Source organism: Zonotrichia leucophrys, chromosome 7, assembly GCF_028769735.1.
Source record: "Zonotrichia leucophrys gambelii isolate GWCS_2022_RI chromosome 7, RI_Zleu_2.0, whole genome shotgun sequence".
Classification (NCBI taxonomy): Eukaryota; Metazoa; Chordata; class Aves; order Passeriformes; family Passerellidae; genus Zonotrichia; species Zonotrichia leucophrys.
This window is the reverse complement of record NC_088177.1, coordinates 35,823,751-35,845,381: the sequence shown is the minus strand read 5'-3', so window position 1 is coordinate 35,845,381 and position 21,631 is coordinate 35,823,751. Positions and strand designations below refer to the sequence as shown.

The 21,631-nt window shown below is 44.9% G+C and overlaps 1 protein-coding gene across 13 annotated transcripts in view; it reads right to left on the bottom strand.

Moving 5' to 3' along the window:
- KALRN (kalirin RhoGEF kinase) overlaps nucleotides 1–21,631 on the bottom strand; it is a 464,736-nt gene that overhangs the window by 67,233 nt on the left and 375,872 nt on the right. For 2 of the 13 annotated variants that reach the window (XM_064717938.1, XM_064717939.1), the window contains exon 1: nucleotides 8,372–8,635. The exons of the other annotated variants lie outside the window; for them this stretch is intronic. In XM_064717938.1, coding sequence (XP_064574008.1) covers nucleotides 8,372–8,453 — 82 coding nt within the window. In that variant the 5' untranslated portion in view covers nucleotides 8,454–8,635. Of the gene's footprint in view, nucleotides 1–8,371; nucleotides 8,636–21,631 lie in introns of those variants that run through there. 13 annotated transcript variants of the gene reach the window in all.

The following is a 21,631-nucleotide window of genomic DNA, read 5'->3' as shown; positions in this document are numbered from 1 at the left end:
ACCCTGGAACGAGGTGATCTGGGGTACGTGCATGATGTGCTCCCCAGGACATGCAGGCCCACAAAGAGGCTGAAATCAACTGGTCCGTGTGAATCTGGAAGCTGTAACTGCTGATGAGCTGATGCTCAGTTCCTTACTGGTTTCCTACATGACCTCAAGGAAGGTTCTAAGTGCTGACTGAGCTGGGAAGTGTTTTCAGAGAGGCTATGGCTGTACCACATGAGGATGTGAGAAACCTCTGTCACCAAAGCTGCATGTTCCTTCTGAAGGGATGAGGAAAACACCCAACAGAGTCTAAGAGGGTGCTACAGTCTGTAGCTGTAATTGTCAGCAAGCCTCAACTGCATGAAAAAGTGTCCTCAGAAGATTCAGCTATAACGGGATGTGCCACTCCCAGCTTTCTTCTGTGCTCTGAGCTGCTTGCTCCATGTGAAAAATGAACTTGGAAAAATTCTCAGAAAATGGCAGAGACACCTCCACGGTCATTAAACCCAGTCTCTTATTATCATAGTCCATCACTTTCCCAAATGTTTACTTCAATGTTTTGTGCAAGTGAACACGAGACCTTTGCTCAAAACTCACATAGACTGTACTTGTGCCTTCCTGTACACAGCAACTTCAAATTTCCATGTTTAACTTGCTTCCAATACAAAAGATAACAATCTCCAGAAGAAACCACCTACTGGTTCCCCAGGATGATGTTTGCTAATGGGTTCCCAGCAGGTCTGGCTTCCAGGCCTCACTCCGTTATGGAACTTACAGCCTAGAATATCATTTTGCAGGGGATCCAAGATTTCAAAGCTGTTGAGCTGTCCCAGGACTTGCAATGGCTGTACCACATGGGACAACCAAGTGCACTGGGGGGCAATAAGGGCAACAGGATAGCAATTACTGATTCATCACGTGGCAACACACAAAACCTGAGACACACTTTTTCCATTTCCCAGAAGCAGCCATGGTTTCTGTACAGTAAAGGAGCACCCACGACCATTGGAAAGTACTGGGAGGTCAGAGAGTAAAATCCAGTCAGAACCTTCTGCAACATAATCTTATGCGTGCTACATTATAAAAAGATAAATGACAAATATATAAACTGAAGTGTATATAATGGGTTTCTCCCCATCAAAGAGAAGAACCCCTATGGCTGTTCTGTTATTAACTGCTGAAATTCAGCTTGCAGGTTCTATTTTTCATCTCATTAGAACTTCACTGGAGACATTTTCATATTTTGCCCTAATTATATGAAGGGAGCCCAGGTGATGTGTGTGATTCCCAAGTTCTCAGCCTGCTCAGGAGAGCATTGTGGGGCTGGTCCAGGACAGAGGCTGAGGGAATGCAAGGCAGGTCAAACTCAGCAGGAGACCCAATGGGGTGCATTGACTACCTTTAATTCAAGGACTGGTTTGTGTTTCAGGATAAGCAGCCACATCAAACAACACAAGCTAAGGGCAAACACATTAATTTTTGTTTTGTGGTTTTCTGGTGGCCAAGAATGGTCAAGGGAGATGATTTCAAGCTTATCTCATTAGAGATAATCTCATTATTTTCTAATGATTCTTGAAGTCCTACTTGCAATCTAGGTATGTTTTTAAAGAAAACATGTAGATGTGCTTCTATAGTTATATTAAAAAGTGACTTCATATAACACAGAATTGTGTGATGCAATATTAGCAATTGAACTCTTCTGCAATAGCAACTGATGCAGTGGCTAAACTGGCAGAAAATTGGATTTCCTGACTGAACTGAAAACCACAGGATCTGTAGATCCCTGCTGTAATCACTAACTGCCCAACCAATTCCTCTCTTTTCAAAAGAAATTGCAACTTTTGCCAAATATAAAAATGCTTTCATAAAGCCTGTTAACAGACAAGAATTAGACTGAAATGTAACAGTGCTCTGGTGTGCTTGAGAAGTATCTTGATGCTATTTTTAGAATGAAAACTTTGGAAGTTTGAGAGGTTTTAAGTTTGAAATGATAGATTAGTTTTCCTAATACACACACTAGTTTTAACAAGGTGTGTGCTGAAACATAACAGTTTGGGAAAAAACCCAAACAAAATCCTTCTGGGGTCATGTGAAATAACTGCCCTTTTTGTTTCACTTCAAAATGGAGAGATTTTATTCCAGCATCCGTGCATTGAATTCCTGAACAATACATCTATCTGGCACTTATTTTATAGGAAAACAGCATGTTTAATTACCCCACGTCTTCACACTGAGCAGGGAGAGTTACCCAAGCTATATTTTTCACAATTATCTGTTCTCTTTTCCTAATAATAAAGTCTCCTTTCTTCAGGTTTTTGACAAGATGAATAAAGCCTTGTGGGTTCTTATATACTCCTTGGAGTAAGGGGGAAGTTTTGGAGCTTTGCCTGCATAAAAGCAAATCCCATGTTTCCTTAAAGCTGGACAAATTTATAAAAGTTGAAAACAACATAGCAATCTGAATAATAAGGATCCCCACGACATATTCACACCCAGACCAGTAACTGAAAGCTGATGTTCACAGAAGCTCTCACTACCTCTTTTTCACACACGAATTAATATCTGAAAGTTTATTTTCTGCACCACTTCTGTTGCATCTTGTATATAACCACAGGTAAAGAGGCTGCAAGATCAGTCACAACAGGGAGACATGCAGCCAGAGGCTGAGGAGCCAGCTCGTATCAGGAGTTAGAGCCGCCTAGCAATTCATGTAACTTTCAAGAGAGAAAATAACAACAATGTTATTGCTTGGATCTTGGAAACTGAGAGAAAGTTGCTAAAGCATCCCAGCACTGGCACTGACATGATAAACATTCGATTTACAGAAAGTGGCTGGTGGCAGATGAGAGCAGTGAGCACAGTGCAGCAACCAGCACTTCTGAAAAGCTCAAACAGTCTGTGCTCTTGGACAGTTTCTTTTTGACAGTAATACAGACCCACTGAAAACGTGACCTGCTGTATCTGTGAACAAGGTTCCTACCCTCAAGAAGCGCTCCTGCAAACAGGTAAGATTTAACAATACTCAGTAATCCTACAAGGAACTCACTGCTCCCCCAGCCTGCCAGCAGAGCAGTGGCCATGCTTCTCCTCTGACTGTCCATACTCAGAGGTTACTCATCAGTCCCAGAACTTCTCCTGAACTCCTCCTATGTGTCATTGCCACACAAATGCTAAGATGTTCAGAATATTTACCACAGAACACTGGCATGGGGACTGTCAGTCACGCTTTTGGGACATGCCTAACTGAGAATTGTGTGTCAGAAAGGTGTAGAGCAGGTGTGAGAAAGCAGTTTCACACCAACAAAAAGAGTGATTTTTCTATTTTTTTTTTTTTTGCTAACAGCATTCACCTTGTCATGTTAATCCTGCTTGCTCAACTGAGCAGCATTTTCATCAACTCTTTTGTCCTTTCCAATAACTCTGTGCTGTGACCTATTCTGACTCCTGACTCAGCCTGCAGAGGTGGGAAAACACAGGATTTGGAAGAGATGTTCCTGTCATGGGCTAACCAGTTTTCTCTTAATAGAACTGGAAGGAAATAACAACAACTCTTGCAAACCTCTCCACAGCCATTTGCTCATGAATTTGCCAGGACAAAGAGCAGAGCTCAACTCTGGCATGAGAGGGAGAGAGACTGCCTACAGAGGACCAGAACACTTGATCCTCTTAACTTTGCTGAGATACAACTAATGAGCAACAGATGGACATCACCCAAGGAGTTTATTTGGGAAACCCAAGAGTTTCCTCATATTTCTCATTCAAGGAGGACCAGGAAGCTAAGCAAGCTTTGGTTGACACCCTTTATTTTACTATTGTTTTCTCCTCTGCCTCAATTTTGACAGAGCTGCTTTGGCCATGCATTCCATTATGCTTTACACAGTGCAACCAGGGCTCAGCCTGAAGCACTAAATAAAATATGTTCAAATTAGGAAATGTTATGGGCTTGAATATATTACTGCAGATCACTCTCTTGCTACCACTCAGCACAAAGGTACCAGTTCCCTTAGCAAAGCTCTGCAGCTCTCTGTAACAGTGTCAGCACCTTCTATAAAAAGCACCATCAGATCTCACTTTTTACCTAATGAAGAAATAACTTTTATTAATGTGCTGTTGACAGCCCTTGTGATGATGCTGGTTTTCTGAACTTCCAGTTAAGGCTCTGTTTCTGCCCAGCTAGGAAAGATGTACCAGGGTGGCTGGCTGAGCCCCCTTCACTGCACAGAAGTCATCAACACTCTGTCAGGACAAGCTTTCTTTGCTCACCTTACAGCAAAGATCCAGTAACAAATCAAAGATTTAGGCAAGAAGAGGAAAAGGAATGAAGGAAGGAAGGAAAGGAAAGGAAGGAAAGGAAGGAAAGGAAGGAAAGGAAGGAAAGGAAGGAAAGGAAGGAAAGGAAGGAAAGGAAGGAAAGGAAGGAAAGGAAGGAAAGGAAGGAAAGGAAGGAAAGGAAGGAAAGGAAGGAAAGGAAGGAAAGGAAGGAAAGGAAGGAAAGGAAGGAAAGGAAGGAAAGGAAGGAAAGGAAGGAAGGAAGGAAGGAGAAAAAGAAGACAGTAAACCAGAAAATTGCAGAAAGAAGACTGAAAGTCTAGGAGATAAGACCAGCTGGAGGGACAGAGAATTCAAAATAAGAGCTTTACTAGGAGCTTAGCACAAACAGAAACCCACTCAACCTTTCGACTTTACCACACTGAGATTGACGTTTTGATATTCAGATTAAGTTTCTTTTGTTCTGAAATCAGCAGTTTGCATATAACCAACAGCCTGCTCAGAAGAGCAACCGATCGAGGAGAGAGAGGATGTGCTCTTTATCAAAGCCAACACAGAGCATCCCTTTAAATCCATCCTCCTGGTTTCTGGCTACCCTCAAGTAGAAAGCTATTTGCTTACCTGAAGCCACACTGCAGCAAAATGTTACCCATGTAAACTCCAGAGTTACTCTGACAATTGATTACTTTTAACCACAGACCCTTTTCTTTGTCTGTACCTGATACACTCACAGCCAGCTCAAGTCCAGCAGATGGGAACATCTGTCTCTATCTGTCTCTTTGTGCTCAAAGAAAAGCATTTCCTACACCTTGTTTGTGCTTTTCACCCTCCTGGTGTCCCTTAGGGCAGTGAGATCCCAGCATGCTCCAGTTTGGGCTGGAATTGAATGAGTTGAACTACTGAAAACAAATGTCCTCTAAATAAGGCCCTGGGTTTAAGGCAGCACACAGAATTTAATTTCCAGGTTTATCTAAGACAATAGTAACGTTTACAGCTCCCTGTGCATCAGAGCCTGGAATTTAGTCTCCAATGTCCATGTTCCCACTCACTGATCAGCTTCAGAGCCCTGTGCAGAAGGTAGGGCAGAGGAATGGCACTCACACGTGGGACTTGGCTCTGTGTTTAAAGGCAGCAAAGTTTTGATCTTCTCACACCCAAGGCATGCAGCTGCTCATTTGCTTTGGAAAAGACATTTCATAAAGAGGGAATCCCTCCCATCTCTTTATTTCCCCTCTTTTCCCTTTTAAAATAATTTCTAATCTGAACCACACAGACAGCTGAGGATATAGACTTCATGGAAAAAAAAAAAGAAAGTATATTCAATTGCAAATCCTGGGCTGATTTCTAAGGAGAGTTCAATGACCTTCTAGCTATGAGAAGACCATCAGAATTTGAACCCTCTTACCAGGGACAGTTTTGCAGCATTAAGAAGCATTCTGTTACACTAGGTCACTTTGCACTTCTGCGTTTAGGAGATACAGCAAAAAGCCTTGCTTGCACACTCTTGGCTTAGTAAGGCCACTGTCCCAAAGGCTATGCAAGTGTGCTGCTCCTCACTTACCCCTTTTTATGGCTGAAAGCAAGTGACAGACTCTTGCTGGGAGGCACTCCTATATTAGGATTCATATCTCTCTATACTGCAGAACAGAGAAGTACTCCTTATTTAGTTCCTGCAGGCGACTATCAGAGTAAGAGCAAAATTGCAAATGCTATTGTCACTGGCTTGCTCTGGATGGATCCCAACAGCTCTGTACATGGGCAAAGCCAACAAGATCAGAAACTCACCAAGAGAAACAACCAAAAAGCAGCATCTCTACTGCTGCAATATTCAGTGGAATACTAATGCAAAAGAGTTTGAGTCATCTGTCAAAATCCTTCAGAGAAATGCCCAGTTACACAAAACTTACGTATTTCATGATACACAGGGGACCTCGGGTTTGGGTTTTTTTCAGCTCTGCATTACTGCTGCTATTTAGGAGCTCAAGCATCCACATCACTTCCAAGCTCCATGGAAAGCAATGATGCAGCTCATACCAACTATTTGAGAACAAAACCTATGTTTGACACAGAATGCAGGCTCATCTTCCCTATTTCTCTCACTGGGCAGTTCTTACTCACACACCAAAACCTACTGATCTGCTGCAAAAGATCAAGATACATCAGGCACTGGCACCAGGAAAAGGCAGAGTCGAATTTCCAAAGAAAAAGGTAAGGTCACCTACGGGGCAGCACTGAGAACAGCTCTGAGATGCTTCACACCCATCTTTAATACAAACTACATTCACCTATTTGCACTGCAAGACTGAGATCAGTGAGGAGCCCTCGGATGAACAGTGTGCCCCCCAGGTGATCACTGACAACACAGAATACACGAAGTTAGAGCTTCAAAGCTCTGGTTGCCACATGAAAACATCTCCAAGCTCAGTGGGAGAAGCTGCCAATAAAGGCACACTGATGCTGTAATCTGGGGCACCTGAATCCCTTCTCAAATGTCAGGTTTGGTACTTGCTTAAATTCAGGGAGAAATATATTTCCACCATCTCTGGTTTTCTATAATAAACACAGCACGACAGACAGCCTTTTAGAACTTTTTGCCTGAAGTTTACAACCAAGGATAAGAAAGAAGTAAATCAATCTGTATCACAAAACACCTTTTGTTACCAACTCAGTAAAGTAGAACTGCAAACACAGTTAACATTTCAATTGAGAGAGAAGAGCCAGCTGTTTCCCCTTCCCCCTTCTAGAGACCTCTGTAGGCAGGACAGGCAGCAGGGAGATTTTAATCCCTTAGAATCAACATTTTCAAGACCAGAGCTCTTGAACTGGAGCTCTCCAATACTGCTCCAGCCCCTGCTGCATGGGCCAACACATTAAAGCAGGGGCTGTCCAAGGGACTTGGCTTTCCCAGTGGTTTAGTACCACGAGCTTTCTGCAGGCAGCCCTACCCCTAAACCAGATTGCATGTTCCTTCTTAAAGGCTGCAAAACACGGGGTGCTGTGCACTGACCTCAAGAATCACTTCCTTGCCGTGAGGTTGTGAGTCGTGAGTTCTCCCCAGGCTGAAACAGATCACATCTTACAAAGTAGTGGCAAACTCCATCACCAACTAGTTTGCTGCTGTCACCACATAAGTGTGACTAATTCAGTAACTGGGAAAAGAGAACTCCTGCACTGCAAATGTGTGCCTCAAGAAAGCAGCAGGCCAACCCGTCCTCAATCTCATCTTTATCTGCTCTTTATTTGGGTTCCAGAGTTACCCAAAGACTGCATGTGAAAGCTTTAGTTATTAAAAAAAAAAAAAAAAAGGCACAAAACAAAAGCCAAGTTTTGTTCAAGACATTTTCCTTGGCCATTCAGAGAACAGGAAACATCAAGATACCACAAGCAGATCTTTGAAAAACCTCACATTATCCAGAACAAGTCCAAGAGCCATATCACAGCATAAAGACTACAGGCTGAGAGACCTTCAGTCAATGCTTCTGAGCTGAGCTGCTCCACATAAAAGCCAGATTTTGATTTTATTTTTACAAGGCACTCCAGCTGCCCTGGCTTTCCCACATCTCTCAGCATTTCAGCTCAGCCAGCTTCCCCGGACCTTCCCCCATCACCATTCAGAGATTTGTGAACTGTGAGAAACAGATGTTCTCAAAGCATTTTGCTATACTCGAGCCCAAGAAAGACCAGAAAGGAAAAGGGAGGAAAAAAAAAATCATTTAAGCAAATATTTCTCCCCGCCCTACTGACCCTAGAGTCGGAGAGAGTTTTCTACGAGCAATGCTAAAATGTACAACTATACTGTAAAACTATATATATATAGTGTAAAACTGTATCAGTTCCTGGCCTCCTGCTCTCGGTGCCCGTTAGGCTCACTCGCCTCTGTCCCTGAGGCCAGGGCACCGCTGTCCCTCTGTGCCCGGGCCGGGGGCACCGCTGTCCCTCTGTGCCCGGGCCGGGAGCACCGCTGTCCCTCGCTGTCCCTGAGGCCGGGAGCACCGCTGTCCCCCGCTGTCCCCCCTCTGTCCCCGGAGGGACGCTGCCCTGCCGAGGACCCCGCTGAGCCCCCGACCCCCGCAGCCCCCCGGGCCAGGCTGGCTCCCCACACGCGGGCCCCACCGACCTGTGCAGGAGCAGCAGCAGCACTTCGCCAGGAGCAATCCTACACCGGAGCGGGCGGGATAGCCGCGCCTGCCCGCTTTCATGCTGCCTTCGGGCTGCTCATGGCAAGGAGCCACCGGCCCGCTCGCGAAAAACAACGAAACAAATAACACTAACAATAAAAATAAGGCTCTACAGAACCAGAAGGCAGAGAGCTGCGTGCGGGCAGGAGCAGCGCGGCAGAGCCGCTGGCCGCGGCGCCGCGCTCCCCCCGGGCCGGGCGCTCCTCGGGGGCGGCGCCAGCGGCGGGGGCGGAGCGCGGCCGGGGAGGGCCGGGGGGCTGCGGCCGCACCGCGATCCGCCGCCGCTTGGAAGGGAAATAAAAAGAGTTTTGGGGAGGGAGAAATGCAGAACTGCGGTATCCGAGATGGGGAGCGAGAAATAAAAAGTGCCCCGGAGGAAGTTTGCTAAAGCTCTGATACGTTGCGGATGGGGAGTTCCACTAAAGGCTTTAAAAGGCAAAACTTGTATTGCCGTGGGGTTTTTTTTAACTTCACAATGTTCTTGGCTTCCCTCCCCGCCCCCAGTGCCATTCCTTAACTTAAGCATCTGACAGCTAAAACTCTGTACAACTGGCTGAAAATACTGCCCAGCCGGCGGTGATCCCAAGGGTTCTGCCTGCTTCCTGCAGCACCAGAGCTGCCCGAAGCACTGCGGAGGGAATAATGCCTCCCCTTCTGACACACGGCCCGAGACACCCGACATCCAGAGACACAGCTTGTTTTGGAAGGTGCCAGCCTGTTGTGTTAGGATTTCCCACCTAAAGCACAGAAAATTGGAGGTGCCAAAAACATCCCGAACCTTGCTGGAGGCAGCTGGTAGGAGAGGTCGGGCAGGATTCCAGAGCAACAGCATCATAGTTTTGCACTCTTGCATCAAAAGCTGAACGAACCCAACAAGCTCCTTCTCCCAGGCAGACATGGGTATGAGAGGGATGAGCAGAGGGGAGATGTGCCATGCTCTGTGCCACTGTGTGCCAGGGCTTCAGCCCGAGCAGGCACAGCTCTACTGTGCTGCTGATCTGGCCTAAGGCTTTTGGCAGTGGCTTTGGGGTAAGTGCCACTCCCAGGGGCACAAAGGCCATTTCTGGGCAGGAGGAGAGGGTTGGGGCCACGGCAGAATGCTCACAAACCCACCTCAGGGTGCTCTTGTCCGGGGGCAGGCCTGCACTCAGTGATTCCATGGAACCTTTGGGTGGGATCGTGCAGACCCCAAGGACTCCTGGCAGGAAGACCCCAGTACCTGGTGCCAGGACAGCGACAGAGGAGAAACTCCCTCCACAACACTGGCAAATATGAAACCTTCCTGCTTTGCTTCTGGCTGCTCTGCAGGAACTGTTCTTTGACCACAGCCGCACTGGAAGGACTGACAGCCTCACAAGCCTGAAGCATGCACATTTTCTTGCCAATGCCCTTGAGCACCAAGGTGTTTTCAGTACACGAGAACAAAGGGCTCTGTAACCGTTTCCCATTTGCTGTGTGTTGTGTCTTTCTTTGACTTGGGTCTTTGCCTATCTGGGAGCTGCAAGGGAATGTCTCGAGGGTGCACTCGGGGCTCTTGTGCCTGTAGTGGGGAGATAATATGTCACACATGAAACAGAAACCACAGCTGCAGCCAGAGAAGGAAAAGGTGGGCTGGGAACCAGCTGGGACACCCTCACCTTCTGCACCTCTTCTTTCTGTGTTTGTCCCTGCCATGGCTCTCCAGGGAGCAGCTCAACTCAAATCCTCTGGGTGATTCAGGAAACTTGCAGCAGGGCTCTTCTGAGCCTGCAGAAGAGGCTCAGAAGAGGCAGCTCCTCACTTCTCTGCTGTCTACTTTGAGCTGCATCTCTCTTTTCTAACGCCCCCTTGCACAGCATGGGCTCTTGCCCCATGGGCTGGCTGCCCCCACCTGATCCCAGACTGCTTGGTGCAAACAGAAGAGGGGTAAGGGCTTCACTGGCATTTCCCTGCTCATGTGGCATCTGCCCAGACCTGCAATACAGCACCTGAGGCAGGAGCAGGCCATACACAGAGCCTGGTTTGCCAGATCCCAGCTCTTGGTTGGTTTTAAAAATGACCTTAAGAAAACCTTTAACACTCCTCATTTAACACTCCTCATTTAAGAAACCAAGAAACAGCCTAAGCTGTTCACTTCTAGCATTCCACCTCTAAATTCCCATGACTCCTGGAAGAGTTGTCTACCCTAAGGAGCCTTGTGGGTCTCTTCCACCTCAGCGTGTTCTGTGATTCTGTGTGAGCCTGGCATGCTGGGGGGAGCTTGGGGAGCCAGGGGGGAACTGGGCTGATCAGAGCCATCAGCTGAGAGCCAGGGTGGTGGAAAAACATGGAGAGTGTGCCAGCAGAGGCACCACAATAAACCTGCCAGGTTATGAACTTCACTAAACCATGGACATGGAGTCTGGGACTGTGAGAAGGGTTGGGAAGCAAGGTTGCAACTCTTGTAGTTGCAGCCAAACTTTAAAACATAATAAAGGTGCAATTTCAGGTCTTTAAAAAACCTCCTTCCCTAATTAAAACAGAATTGAAGTAATTATTGTGGGAGGAAGCAGGCTCTGCCCCTCCCCAGTCTACAGCTCCAGCAGTGTTGTGAAGATTATCTGCATAAAGTTGCTCTTTAGAAACATGAACATCCACACAAATTCACTGATGAATGATACATGGAATAAATATTTCACAAAATAAGGCTGAAAGCCATATTCTTAATAACCACACCATATCAATTAGCTCCTATAAAGAAGAGGAGGAGACGTGCTGTGGGCAGTCTAGTTCAGCTCCAGCCCTAGCTGGGAAAAACATCTGTCAGCAGCAGCAAATTAGCACTGTGCTGCCAACTGCACTGATTCTTTAGCTTCAAGTAGGGAATTCAGCCTTTGGGATGTAGAAATATTGCAGACATTGTGAGGGGGATGGAAATCTGTACAGCCCACTTGCCTGAGGTGAAGGGCAAGGAGCTGCTTGTCTAGGACTAGAAGATTATTGGGCAGGATGAATTGATGTGTTACTGTGGTCAATGAATTATCAGTATGTCACCTGAGAAAGATAAGATCCCTGCCCCTGCTCTAACCTATGGCTGAATCAAAGAATAAAGTCACAGAATGGTTTGGGTTGGAAGGGACCTTAAAGGTCATTTTATTTCAACTCTGCTGCCATAGGGAGGGGCACCTTACACTTGATCAGGTTGCTCAAAGTCCCATCCAACCTGGCCTTGAACACTTGGCAGCCACAATGTCTCCAGGCAATGTTCCCATGCCTCACCACCATCACAGCAAAGAATTTCTTCCCAACATCTAACTTAAATATCTCCTTTTTTTACTTCAAACCATTTCCCCTTGTCTTATCACTATCTGCCCGTGTAAAAAGGCACCCTCCCTCTTTGCTATAAACCCCCCTTACTGGAAGACTGAGTCACAGGAGTTCTTTAAGGAAACATCTCCTGGAAACACACTCTAAATGCTCCAATCATTACCTGCAGTGGAGTGAACAAGAGAATTTTATGGCCCTGGCTGGCTGCATCTGAAGCTAAGTCTATTAGCAGTGTGCCTGCACCATGGGCTGTACGTGCTGCCCTGCCCTACACCAATGATGAACGGGAAGTCATCTCAATCCAGTGTCAGGATGACAAGGAAAATGCTTCTGTCTACTCTCAAAAACTCCTTTAGAAATTCCCCAGGCATATAAGTTACTTTCATATGAAATCTGAGATGGTCTGTAAAAAGTACTGTTGTTGTAGAGGGGAAATAAGTTCTAATAGCTTTACCCAGCCTTCCTCAGAAAAATTTGGGGTAGAAGATGGAAAGCAATTTTTTTCACTGCTTTCAGTGCTCCCTCACACCTTCAGCAACAATTTTATTTTCTTAATTTATGAACTGAGGGACCTATCTGAGGGAAACAAAGGACAAAATAACAAGGGGATGTAAACTGGCATGGCTTCATTTTGGGTCAACACAAATGCAGTGAAACACGCCTGGCCCAGATTGCCCTGGAGGTCTGTAATGTAGAACAGCAGTGACAATATTTCTCCCATAGTAACAGGTGCTGTTTCCTTCTCCCCATCACATGCACAGGGAGATGAATAATGTAATAGCTGTCAGGAGCATCTGTTCATTACTTATGCAAGTCAATCCTACATTGTGCTTTAGGGTGTAAAGTGATCTCTGCAGAAAATCCATCCCTATGGACATCACTATCATGGAATAAGATGTACTATGGTTGATTTATTTTTTTAATCCAATGAAGCTTAAGTATTAGCTACTCCTTTCTTAGGGAGGAATAGCAAACCAACTGTCTAACAGAAAAAACTGATAGATGGCAAAAGGAAGATGGATTTGTACAGTTTTAAAAACATAATTTAAATATTTGGTGTGCCTTGCAGTGTCAAATTCAGATAGTGCAAAGACATGCATGAAATTTAAGTTTTTTTAATAGGGACCTTTAGGTACCTCTACAGATCAATTCAGAGGGTGCAGGCAGGACAGTAAACATGGATGTTCTGAAAACCAGTGCAAACCACCAGGATTTAGCATTTTTTTGGATGATGCTCTTGCTTCAGTTCATGGAGAAATCAGGACTTACACTGCAGCTTCAGGAGCCCAGTAGATGCTGGTTTCATTACTCATTCTGTCACTTGCTTTCTGGGTGACTTTAGGGGAAAAAAATTACCATTTCATGCCTCAATTTTCCTATGTGAAATAAAAGGATATCAGCATTTCACATTCCCTTTCAAGTGGTCTGAAACAGAGATTAGGCATCCTACACTGAACAACAAGAAGAGCTGTCATTGTTAGCTGTGTCTTGAAATGAGTGTGACAAAATATGTCCCTGGCACTATTGGCCTTTGGAATCTGTATTAAAAAGCACCTTGATCAATACATCTTGCCTGCAAATGCTACTTGCAAAACCAGGTAAATCTGAACAACTGGAGGGAAACAGATTGGCAGAGTGAAGCAGTCCTTGCTCAACCAGCACATTTCAGTACATTATTCTTGGCTCCGACTCCAGCTATTTTCAACAGCACTAAACATTCATTAGATTAAATCAAATGAACCACATTCTTTAAAAATAGCCAGAGCCTTGTCGTGCCAGTTGGAAAAAACAACAAGTTTATTGGGTACTAAAAGAGATAAAATAAATTAAAAATAAATAAATAAATGGAGTCATATTCCCTCCTGGTGCAAGAGAGCACAACTCCAAGGAGAGGTTCTTGGCTCCTCAGCTCAGCACAGTGGTAGGCAAAAAAGGAACATTCTCAACTAGCTAAACCAAACAAATTAAGAAGAAATATAGACAGTCCAGCACAACCTCCACGCTGAACTGCAATGTAGGCATATGTTCAGCAAATGTTAAGATATATCATCCTTATCTCTCTGCTGTGGATGTCAGCACGGGGTGGATTTATGGCAGCTTAGAAGAGTTGCCATGACCTAACAGCATCCTGGCACACCAACTGTACTGTAAAGCCAAAGGCCACAGCCAGACCCGTGTGCTCTGCTGTGATGGACCTCACCTTTACACACTGCTCACCCTCCTCTCCCAAACATCACAAGCCCCCCACTGGCACCAGCCTTTCTTCCTTATTTACCACCCATCTTTTCTCTTTCTCTGCATTCTATGAGGAAGACAGACCTACAGAAGGAGAGAAGTTGCATGGAGACTTACTCCTGAAAGTATCTTACAAAGATCATCACATAAAGGTGGATGACTGTAGAGCAGAGCACAGAATAAGATACACATATTTGCTTTCATGTGATTCAGTCTGTTTCAAGAGAATTTAGATTTGTCCCCCCAAATACTCAGGTAGGTACAGCCCTGGATAGTTTCACCTGCTTTTGGAGCAGAACACACCTGCAGAACACATTTACCCCTTCAACCTCCAGCCTAATGTTGCATCTCAGAGATCTCAGAACAGATTCCTGCATTGTCCAGTTCCACAGAACCAATTCCCCTCAATATACAGCTCCTAAGCAGTAACTATTTGCTGACAGTGAGAAAACAGTTACAAGCTGGTGTAAGTACGGCCCCGTTACCATCCTCCCTGACCTCACTGTAGGCTCACCTGCCCCTGGACTGGCTCTACCGCTTCAGCAAGGTCTTGTGTGAGCAGAGAGGACTTCTCTGACCTGCCAGCAGCACCAGCAGATGAGTTATGCTCAGATGGGGCTGCAGCAAAGAGCCTCACGTCACAAACCAGCCTGACCTGGGAGGCCCCGTGAGCGAAACCACACACCACACTGTGTTGGTACAGTACCCATTGGCTGCAGGGGAGCTGTGCTGGATGGTGAGCACATCCTGAATGAACTGCTGGTCAGAATAAAACCCCAGCCCTTCAGCAGAAAAGAGGGAAATAAAAATTTAAGCAGGTTTGTGTTTGTTTCCTGAAGCACTTATCTCCATTAGAACAGAGACATATCTTTGGGAGTTACAGCAATACCCAATGACAGAAGACAAGAGGCATTAAAGCGCTGCCTTTTGGATGTTTTGGCTCCTGTTTTACTGTGCTGGGCCTCGGTGGGGAAATCAGGAGCCTATCTCAGCCCATCACAGTCTGCTTCCCAAGACAAACAGGAGCCTCGCCCACTGGGGCATGACAAAGGTGAGTTGTTCTAGCAACTACAAACTAACAGTGTAACAAAAATATTCCCAGCCTGCTTGTCCCAACTTGCCTGAGGTTGTTCTGTTTGGATGGTAGAAGCCACAGCGGATTTTCCTTTAAATGCTATTTCTCTTTGTTTAGAGTAAGTTGTTACCTGTTTTGGTTTGTTTGTTTGTTTGTTTGTTTAATGGAAGAGTATTCAGTTCTGCAGCAAATTGCAAGTTCTGTTCATCTCCTTTCCCCCACCCAGGACCCAACACAAACAGGGTTTAAATCAAGCTAAAAGAAAAATTTAAAAACTGGCACACAGTATTTGCTGCTTAGGGGGGATATTTTCTCTGTTTGGCCCATCTGGAGGAACTGTACTCAAATTAAAATAAAATTCAATGTCACTATTGTAAAAGCTTATATTTATTTGGGCCAAATTACTGCATTAAGTGTATTTTCCACTTCCCTTTTATTCCAAGGTAAAAAGAATGCAGAGGAGTTCTTACCAGGCAATGTTTAAGATGGCAAAGCTTTCTGATTTACAACACCAGATCTAAGACAAGCATAAAAGAATCTGTAAAGCTGCTATTGAAACTTATGGTGGGTATAAATAACAAGGGCACACATAACAAGCAGCCTGCTGTGCAGAGAATTGAAAAAAAAAGTAGTTTTAAAGCTATTTTTATCATCTGGTGGAATGACTAGCTAGAAAACAACCCTTCTTTTTTCAGTGTGGAGCACCTCTGCCTGCTTTCATTTTTGGTGTCCATTAACCAGCAGTTAGGATATTTTGAGGATGTTAGCTCTCTGACAGACAGAATTTCTACTGATGTTCTGTTCTGAAATGTGCTCCTGGGAATGCCAGTCTACCACCAAAACCTCTGGAAATCCCCCTTCTGCTTGGTACCATCAGACATTGCCAAAAGCTGCATTTCTACACACGGGAATTTCCAGTCACCGCAAGACAGAAAACCCTCTAGGTCTTTCTGCAAGAGGGACAAGTACATGATGCCATGGAGTACTTTTTAATTCCTATGTTCAGGCAATCTCTTGCTATGTAACAGTTCCACATTACATGATAGTTCCATGAGCACTTTGAGTTGTCAAGAGCCAACAGTCCTGCCAAATCCCTTTGGTGCCTTTTCTGTCTCTCCCAGGTGCCTGCTCCTTCCTGCTGCTTCCCCTGTGCCAACAGAAATGTTTGTGCAGCTTCACAGCGAATCTGATCCGCAAGTGGATCCAGGTTAAAATTAACCTAGTGGGGAAAAAAGGTTTGTTTTAGCCCGGATTGGTTCCTTGATCTGCCTTCGTTCTCCTGTCAGCATTGCTCAGATTTCACTGCAAAAGCCTCAAGCTCTGTGGCTCTTGCATCGCCTGTGCTGCTGTGCTCTCTGGTCTGGGTGTTCCCACTGCTCTGCTAGATCCTGGCTGCTCAGGTAGGCACAGGACACATTCCTGATGCTCAGGGAGGTTCAGCCTCCTGCTGTGAGACAAAATGGGTTCTTCCAGCCGTCTGACAATCTGCTCTGCCCCTAGCGCTGCTGAGCTCAGCCCTGTCTCTGTTGTGCCTGCGTGTCCCGTTTTATGATGGCAATCAGAAACTGATGGGAGAGGAATGAGCATTTTTGCATTTTTACGTGCAGAAAGGCACATCTTTGGAATAATGGAAGGCTGCAGCAGATTGAACATTGCAGAACGTGTCGAGCTGCCAGGTGAAGGCTGTGTCCCAGCAGATATCCTGTGGAGCAGCACTGTGTGTGCACAGCACAACCTCAATAGATTTGTCTGGACAGATGTGCAATGGCCATGAGGGTTACAGGGTGCAAAGCCTGAACTGCCTTCACCAGCCATCCATGCACAAAGTTTTTTTCAATAAGCTTTTTCACAGGTCACATTGGCACCAACAGCACCCCAGTTCCTTCGCCCTGCATGAAACCTAATTTGACTTTTCTAGTCAGTGAAAGGAAGAATGTTCTTATTTCACTGAGTAGGAGTCCTGCAGAGTTAATAAGTTCTTTGGGGCTTTTCTGAAGAATGCTATTTGGTTCTTAAAGCCAGAATCTGCTCCCTGGTAGCTAAATGCAATTCCCACAGATTTCCAAAGAAATTGGATGTATGTTCCTTGGCAAAATGCAGCTATTAACTTAAAATCCTGAAGAAGCATGAAATCTAAAGAAAATAGTCTTCTTTGAGACTGTACCCAGCTCTTTATTTTCTCTGGAAAATAAAGAGCTGGGTACAGTCTCGAAGAAGTTAAACTGAACTGTACAAAGACCTAAAAATACCTTTTAGAAGTGTATCTTGAGTTCAAATATTTTGGTGTTCCTCCCTAGTCTAGGAAACAGAAAAATGCCCTTGAAATATGATCACTGGGTGCTACTGTTGAACTTGTAATCTTTTTGGCTTGCAAAAGCAAAGGGCAATAAAAAAACCTGTCATTTGGCATCAGGCAAATGTTATCAGTGAGAAAAATGGAACTTGAGGTTCACCTAATGAAAACGGGAATCACCAATTATCATGAGCTGCAAATTGTCTTGCTAAGGAGAAGTCAGGGCTGCTTTATCTGTGAAATGTTGGATAGTGTATGACTACTGTTTTTCTTGGAAGGCACACATTCAGTGAGGCTGGAGGCCATCCCAATCTTTCCTGCAATATGCAAGCAATTATCTCTATGCTGTGTAAAATTTAATTTGTATCTTGCAAACTCTGTGAAGAAAAACAAACTTATTCAACTGCATTACAGTTCTGCAGAATCAATGAATGTTCAATGCATATGAAGAATATATTATACAAATGTAAAGTAGCACCTTCTAATAAATGCTTAGGACATCTGAGGAAAAGAATGGTTTAACATTTGTTTTCCTGTTCTAGATTGTGAGAGATTTATTTAAACAGATTTAAGGAAAATGCAGTCAAATATGGACTCTGCCTTCAAGAAAAGAAAAGTACAGTTCTGGAGTTAAAGACAACATTTTTATAAAGAAATAATATTCTTTGAGACCAGCTAATAGGAATTGGAAAAGATACACTGGCATTTATGTTCTAGACTTTTAGATCATCATAGTTGCAATAACATTAACTCTACTTTATAAAATTTGGGATTAATCTGAACTAAGCAAATTTGACATTGTTTCAGGCTCTTTTGCAAAATGTGTAACCTGGGAATAAGTGCTTTGGCAAAATGCTTGCATATATGACAGGAAAATCAGGCTTCTTGTGTCAGGATCACTATATCAAATCTGTGCAGTGTGCTGAAGCAGATACACAGAAACATAATTTCTGTTACTGGAAATTCATTATTTAATACACATGTGCTTTGCATCATGGTTTGCCTATTTCCAGCTCAGACCAGTCAGGGAAATGGGATTTTTAGCAGAACTAGTTCACTTCAAAACATGCTCATAAAATAGTTGTTTAAGATTAGCAACAGAAGGATCAGCCCAACATTATACAGGCCACATTTAGGATTAGTCCCTTTAACTGTCTGGAAACTGAAAGAGTGGGGGGGCAACATTTTGGGGAACCCAAAATCATCAGTCATTGGTATTTGTCTTACTGCAATTCTTGCAAGGACCAGTAGTTGTAGGTTCAATCTTTGTGATGGTGCTGTTGAAAAGCACATCCACAGTTTGACATGAAGCAGGGGTGTCAGGCCCGAACCCAGAACCAGCAGTTTACTTTTCCTTCGTGCTTAAACTTTTAAAATTTCAGGGAAAAGGTTCAGGCAGTAAGTTACACAATACTGGGCAAAGCAGAAAACCCTGAGGAACACAAGAAGTGGTGGTGCACTGAAGCTGGTTACACAGCAAAAAGCCCAGGGAAACAGCTCCCATCCCACTCTTCACCCTGCAGTCCTAGATGGATTATGGTTCAATGTCCATCTGTGAAAATGCTAAATTTAGTCTGTGCTCAGAGGAAACACAAGACGCAAGTCATGCACATGCTCCTGCTGATCTCTGAGGATGACCTTCCTGTCAGCTCCATGGGCCAAGTGCTGCACAGCCACACCCCCTCTCACCACACTACTGTATTTTAAGACACTTGACTAAATACAGAGGAAATAGACTTTACCCAAAGAGCTGTTTTTATACCCTTCCTCTGGGTGCTCGTTTTTCACTGCTGGGGCAGAGGTGTGGGGAGGCTCTGGCTGCTGCCTTTGGGTCAGAGCTGGTGTAAAACCTGGTGGTACAAACTGAACTGCTGAACTGCTTGCTCTGGTGTCTCTGCACTGCACTGAGGCACTGCAGCTCCCAGGAGATGAAACAGAAGACACCCATATAGTTCCTTTGCAGTTAATAAAAAGAATATTCAGACTGTTTTCAGCAGGTGCCTCCCCTGGCTAACTGTGCAGAGCACTTTGGATAATGCCTGACATGATCTCTTGACCCTGAGTACCACCGCAGGAGAGCTGAGTCCTTTCTCAGTACAACAGCCACTGCTCAGCCTCTGTGAGCACCATTTGTGGTGCTTCACAGGCCCCTCTCTGCTGTGCCCCTGCTAACACAAGGGAAGGCTGAGCTCTGCCACTCTATGGACAGACACATGCTGGGATCACCGAAGAGCTGGGGACTGGTTTAGAGTCAGAAGATGCCTCTGGTCTACCCCAGGCCAAATTGGATGCTGCATAGCCCATATTGCTCTAGAAAACTATCTCAATTAATTACAAGGCTAATATTTACTCAGTAGGACAATCTTTGGTCTTTGTGGTTTCCCAGCAGCTGGGACATCAATATGTGAGCAATAAAAATTAAAGTTTCGTTTTCCAGCATGTGTTTGAAGACAAGCTGGGAAAAAAAAAAAAAAAAAAGGATTGGTGCAGTCTTGTTTGTCAGCATGTATGTTCAGCAGAAGTCCTCTGAGACCAGACCATCCCCTCTCAGATGGCTGGTGGGGCCAGGAGAGGGCTGTGGCCACCCACTCACCCATCACCTGAGCAGCCAGGGGCCAGCTGGGACCTCCCCTTCATGAGCTGCAGCTGAGGAAGAAGTTCTCACTTCTCTGCAGCGCAGCAAAAGGGATATACCTTGACTGGCTTAATCTGGCCCTGAAAAGCCTGGGCTGGCCCCAGGAAAAGAGACTGGGTAGGCAGGCAAGAGAACCAGGAGGGCATGGAGAATTTATGACCCTGGTCCTCCTCAGGGGCTGTGCAAGGAACTGCACTCCTGAGCCTGACACAGAGTTTCTACTGAGTTTCTCTCCAGTAAAGAGAAAAAGTAAAGTAGTAAACCACTACTGAGTTTCTCTCCAGTTTCCTTGCCAGACCAAGAGCTGAACCCTTTGGCACTCTTGGTGAATCCTGGTGGTCCACAGCATTTTAAATTCCTTCCATTTCTCTTTTATTCAGTGATAAAAACAGCATAGAGACTGTACTGTGAAAATATGGGGTTAAGCTGACAGCGACTATGTGGATAAATTTTACCCACCCCCTGTCAGAAGGGGAAGCAAAGTAAACAAGAAAATTTGCAGGCCTTCTCTCTTTTAAACAAAGAATCCTGTGTTTAAAATAATAAAAATTCACTGTACAAGAGCAAAGCAACTTCCCCCAAAATAGCCTTTCCTGTTTTATCAAAGCATTCATCAAAATTGTCCTTTTCCATAAAAATAAAGTTCCAGGTAAAGTACTGGAGGCCTTTTGTTTTGACTAGATAACTGAAGCCGAAAGAAGCTGAAGCAATAAATACAAGTGACTTTTGTGGTACCTGGTATGTCCTCACGGCTGATTGTAGGTGTTACCATCTAGTGATGCCATACTGACAATAAAAACAAATGAAACAGAAATACCACCTCAGTGAAACAGGCTATTCACAAAGCATGGAACAGCCTGCACACTATCTGCACCTTGAAAGCAGGGCTCCCACAGCCTGCACATGAGCTGTGTCTGTCACTTGTAGGAGAGGACACATATATCCCAAGGATTTGTCAGTTTGGTTTTCTTTTCTTGATGTACCTGACATCTAAAACCCCATGCAGAGCTATGGGCATTGTGATATGAATATCAAGACACAGATATGGCTCATCCTCTCAGCCTTGGCTTGGCTTACCCCATAGACAACATGAAAATCACATCTCATCAGCCATATTGCTACATATTTGCCATATTTACATATTTCATTTTTTATTATTTTCAAGATAACTGTGCCCAGGAGAAGGCATAAGCATGAACAACTCCAAGGATGGACACTTTGCAGGTGCCTGAGTTTTTCTGCAGGGTGATTGTGAAGCAGGAGAAGGCACAGAAGTGTGGGATCAAAGTACAGCAGTAGGGAGGGGATTCAGCAGCTCTCCAGCACTGTGGCAGACACTGCCCACTGAGGTAGAAAGGAGCGAGATGATGGGGAGAACTGTGAAGGGCCATCAAAGTGAAGGCAGACTTTGTTTGATGAGAGGAGGGAAAGCCAGCAGAGGGAAAGCCAGCAGTGAAAAAACAAGGGAAAGAGTGACGTGACTGAAATAGCAAAGTGGTTTTGAATTCTTTCATCTTTATTTTCCTGCTCCTTTCACAGCTGCATGGAGACACACTTGGATACTGAGGCAGAGCAGCAGCCCTGAGCTGGGCTGTGGCAGACCTTGGTGCCAGCCCAGAGTGCTGCCATGTCCCACCACACTCGTGACCAACTTACAGTGACTCTATTGTAACTGA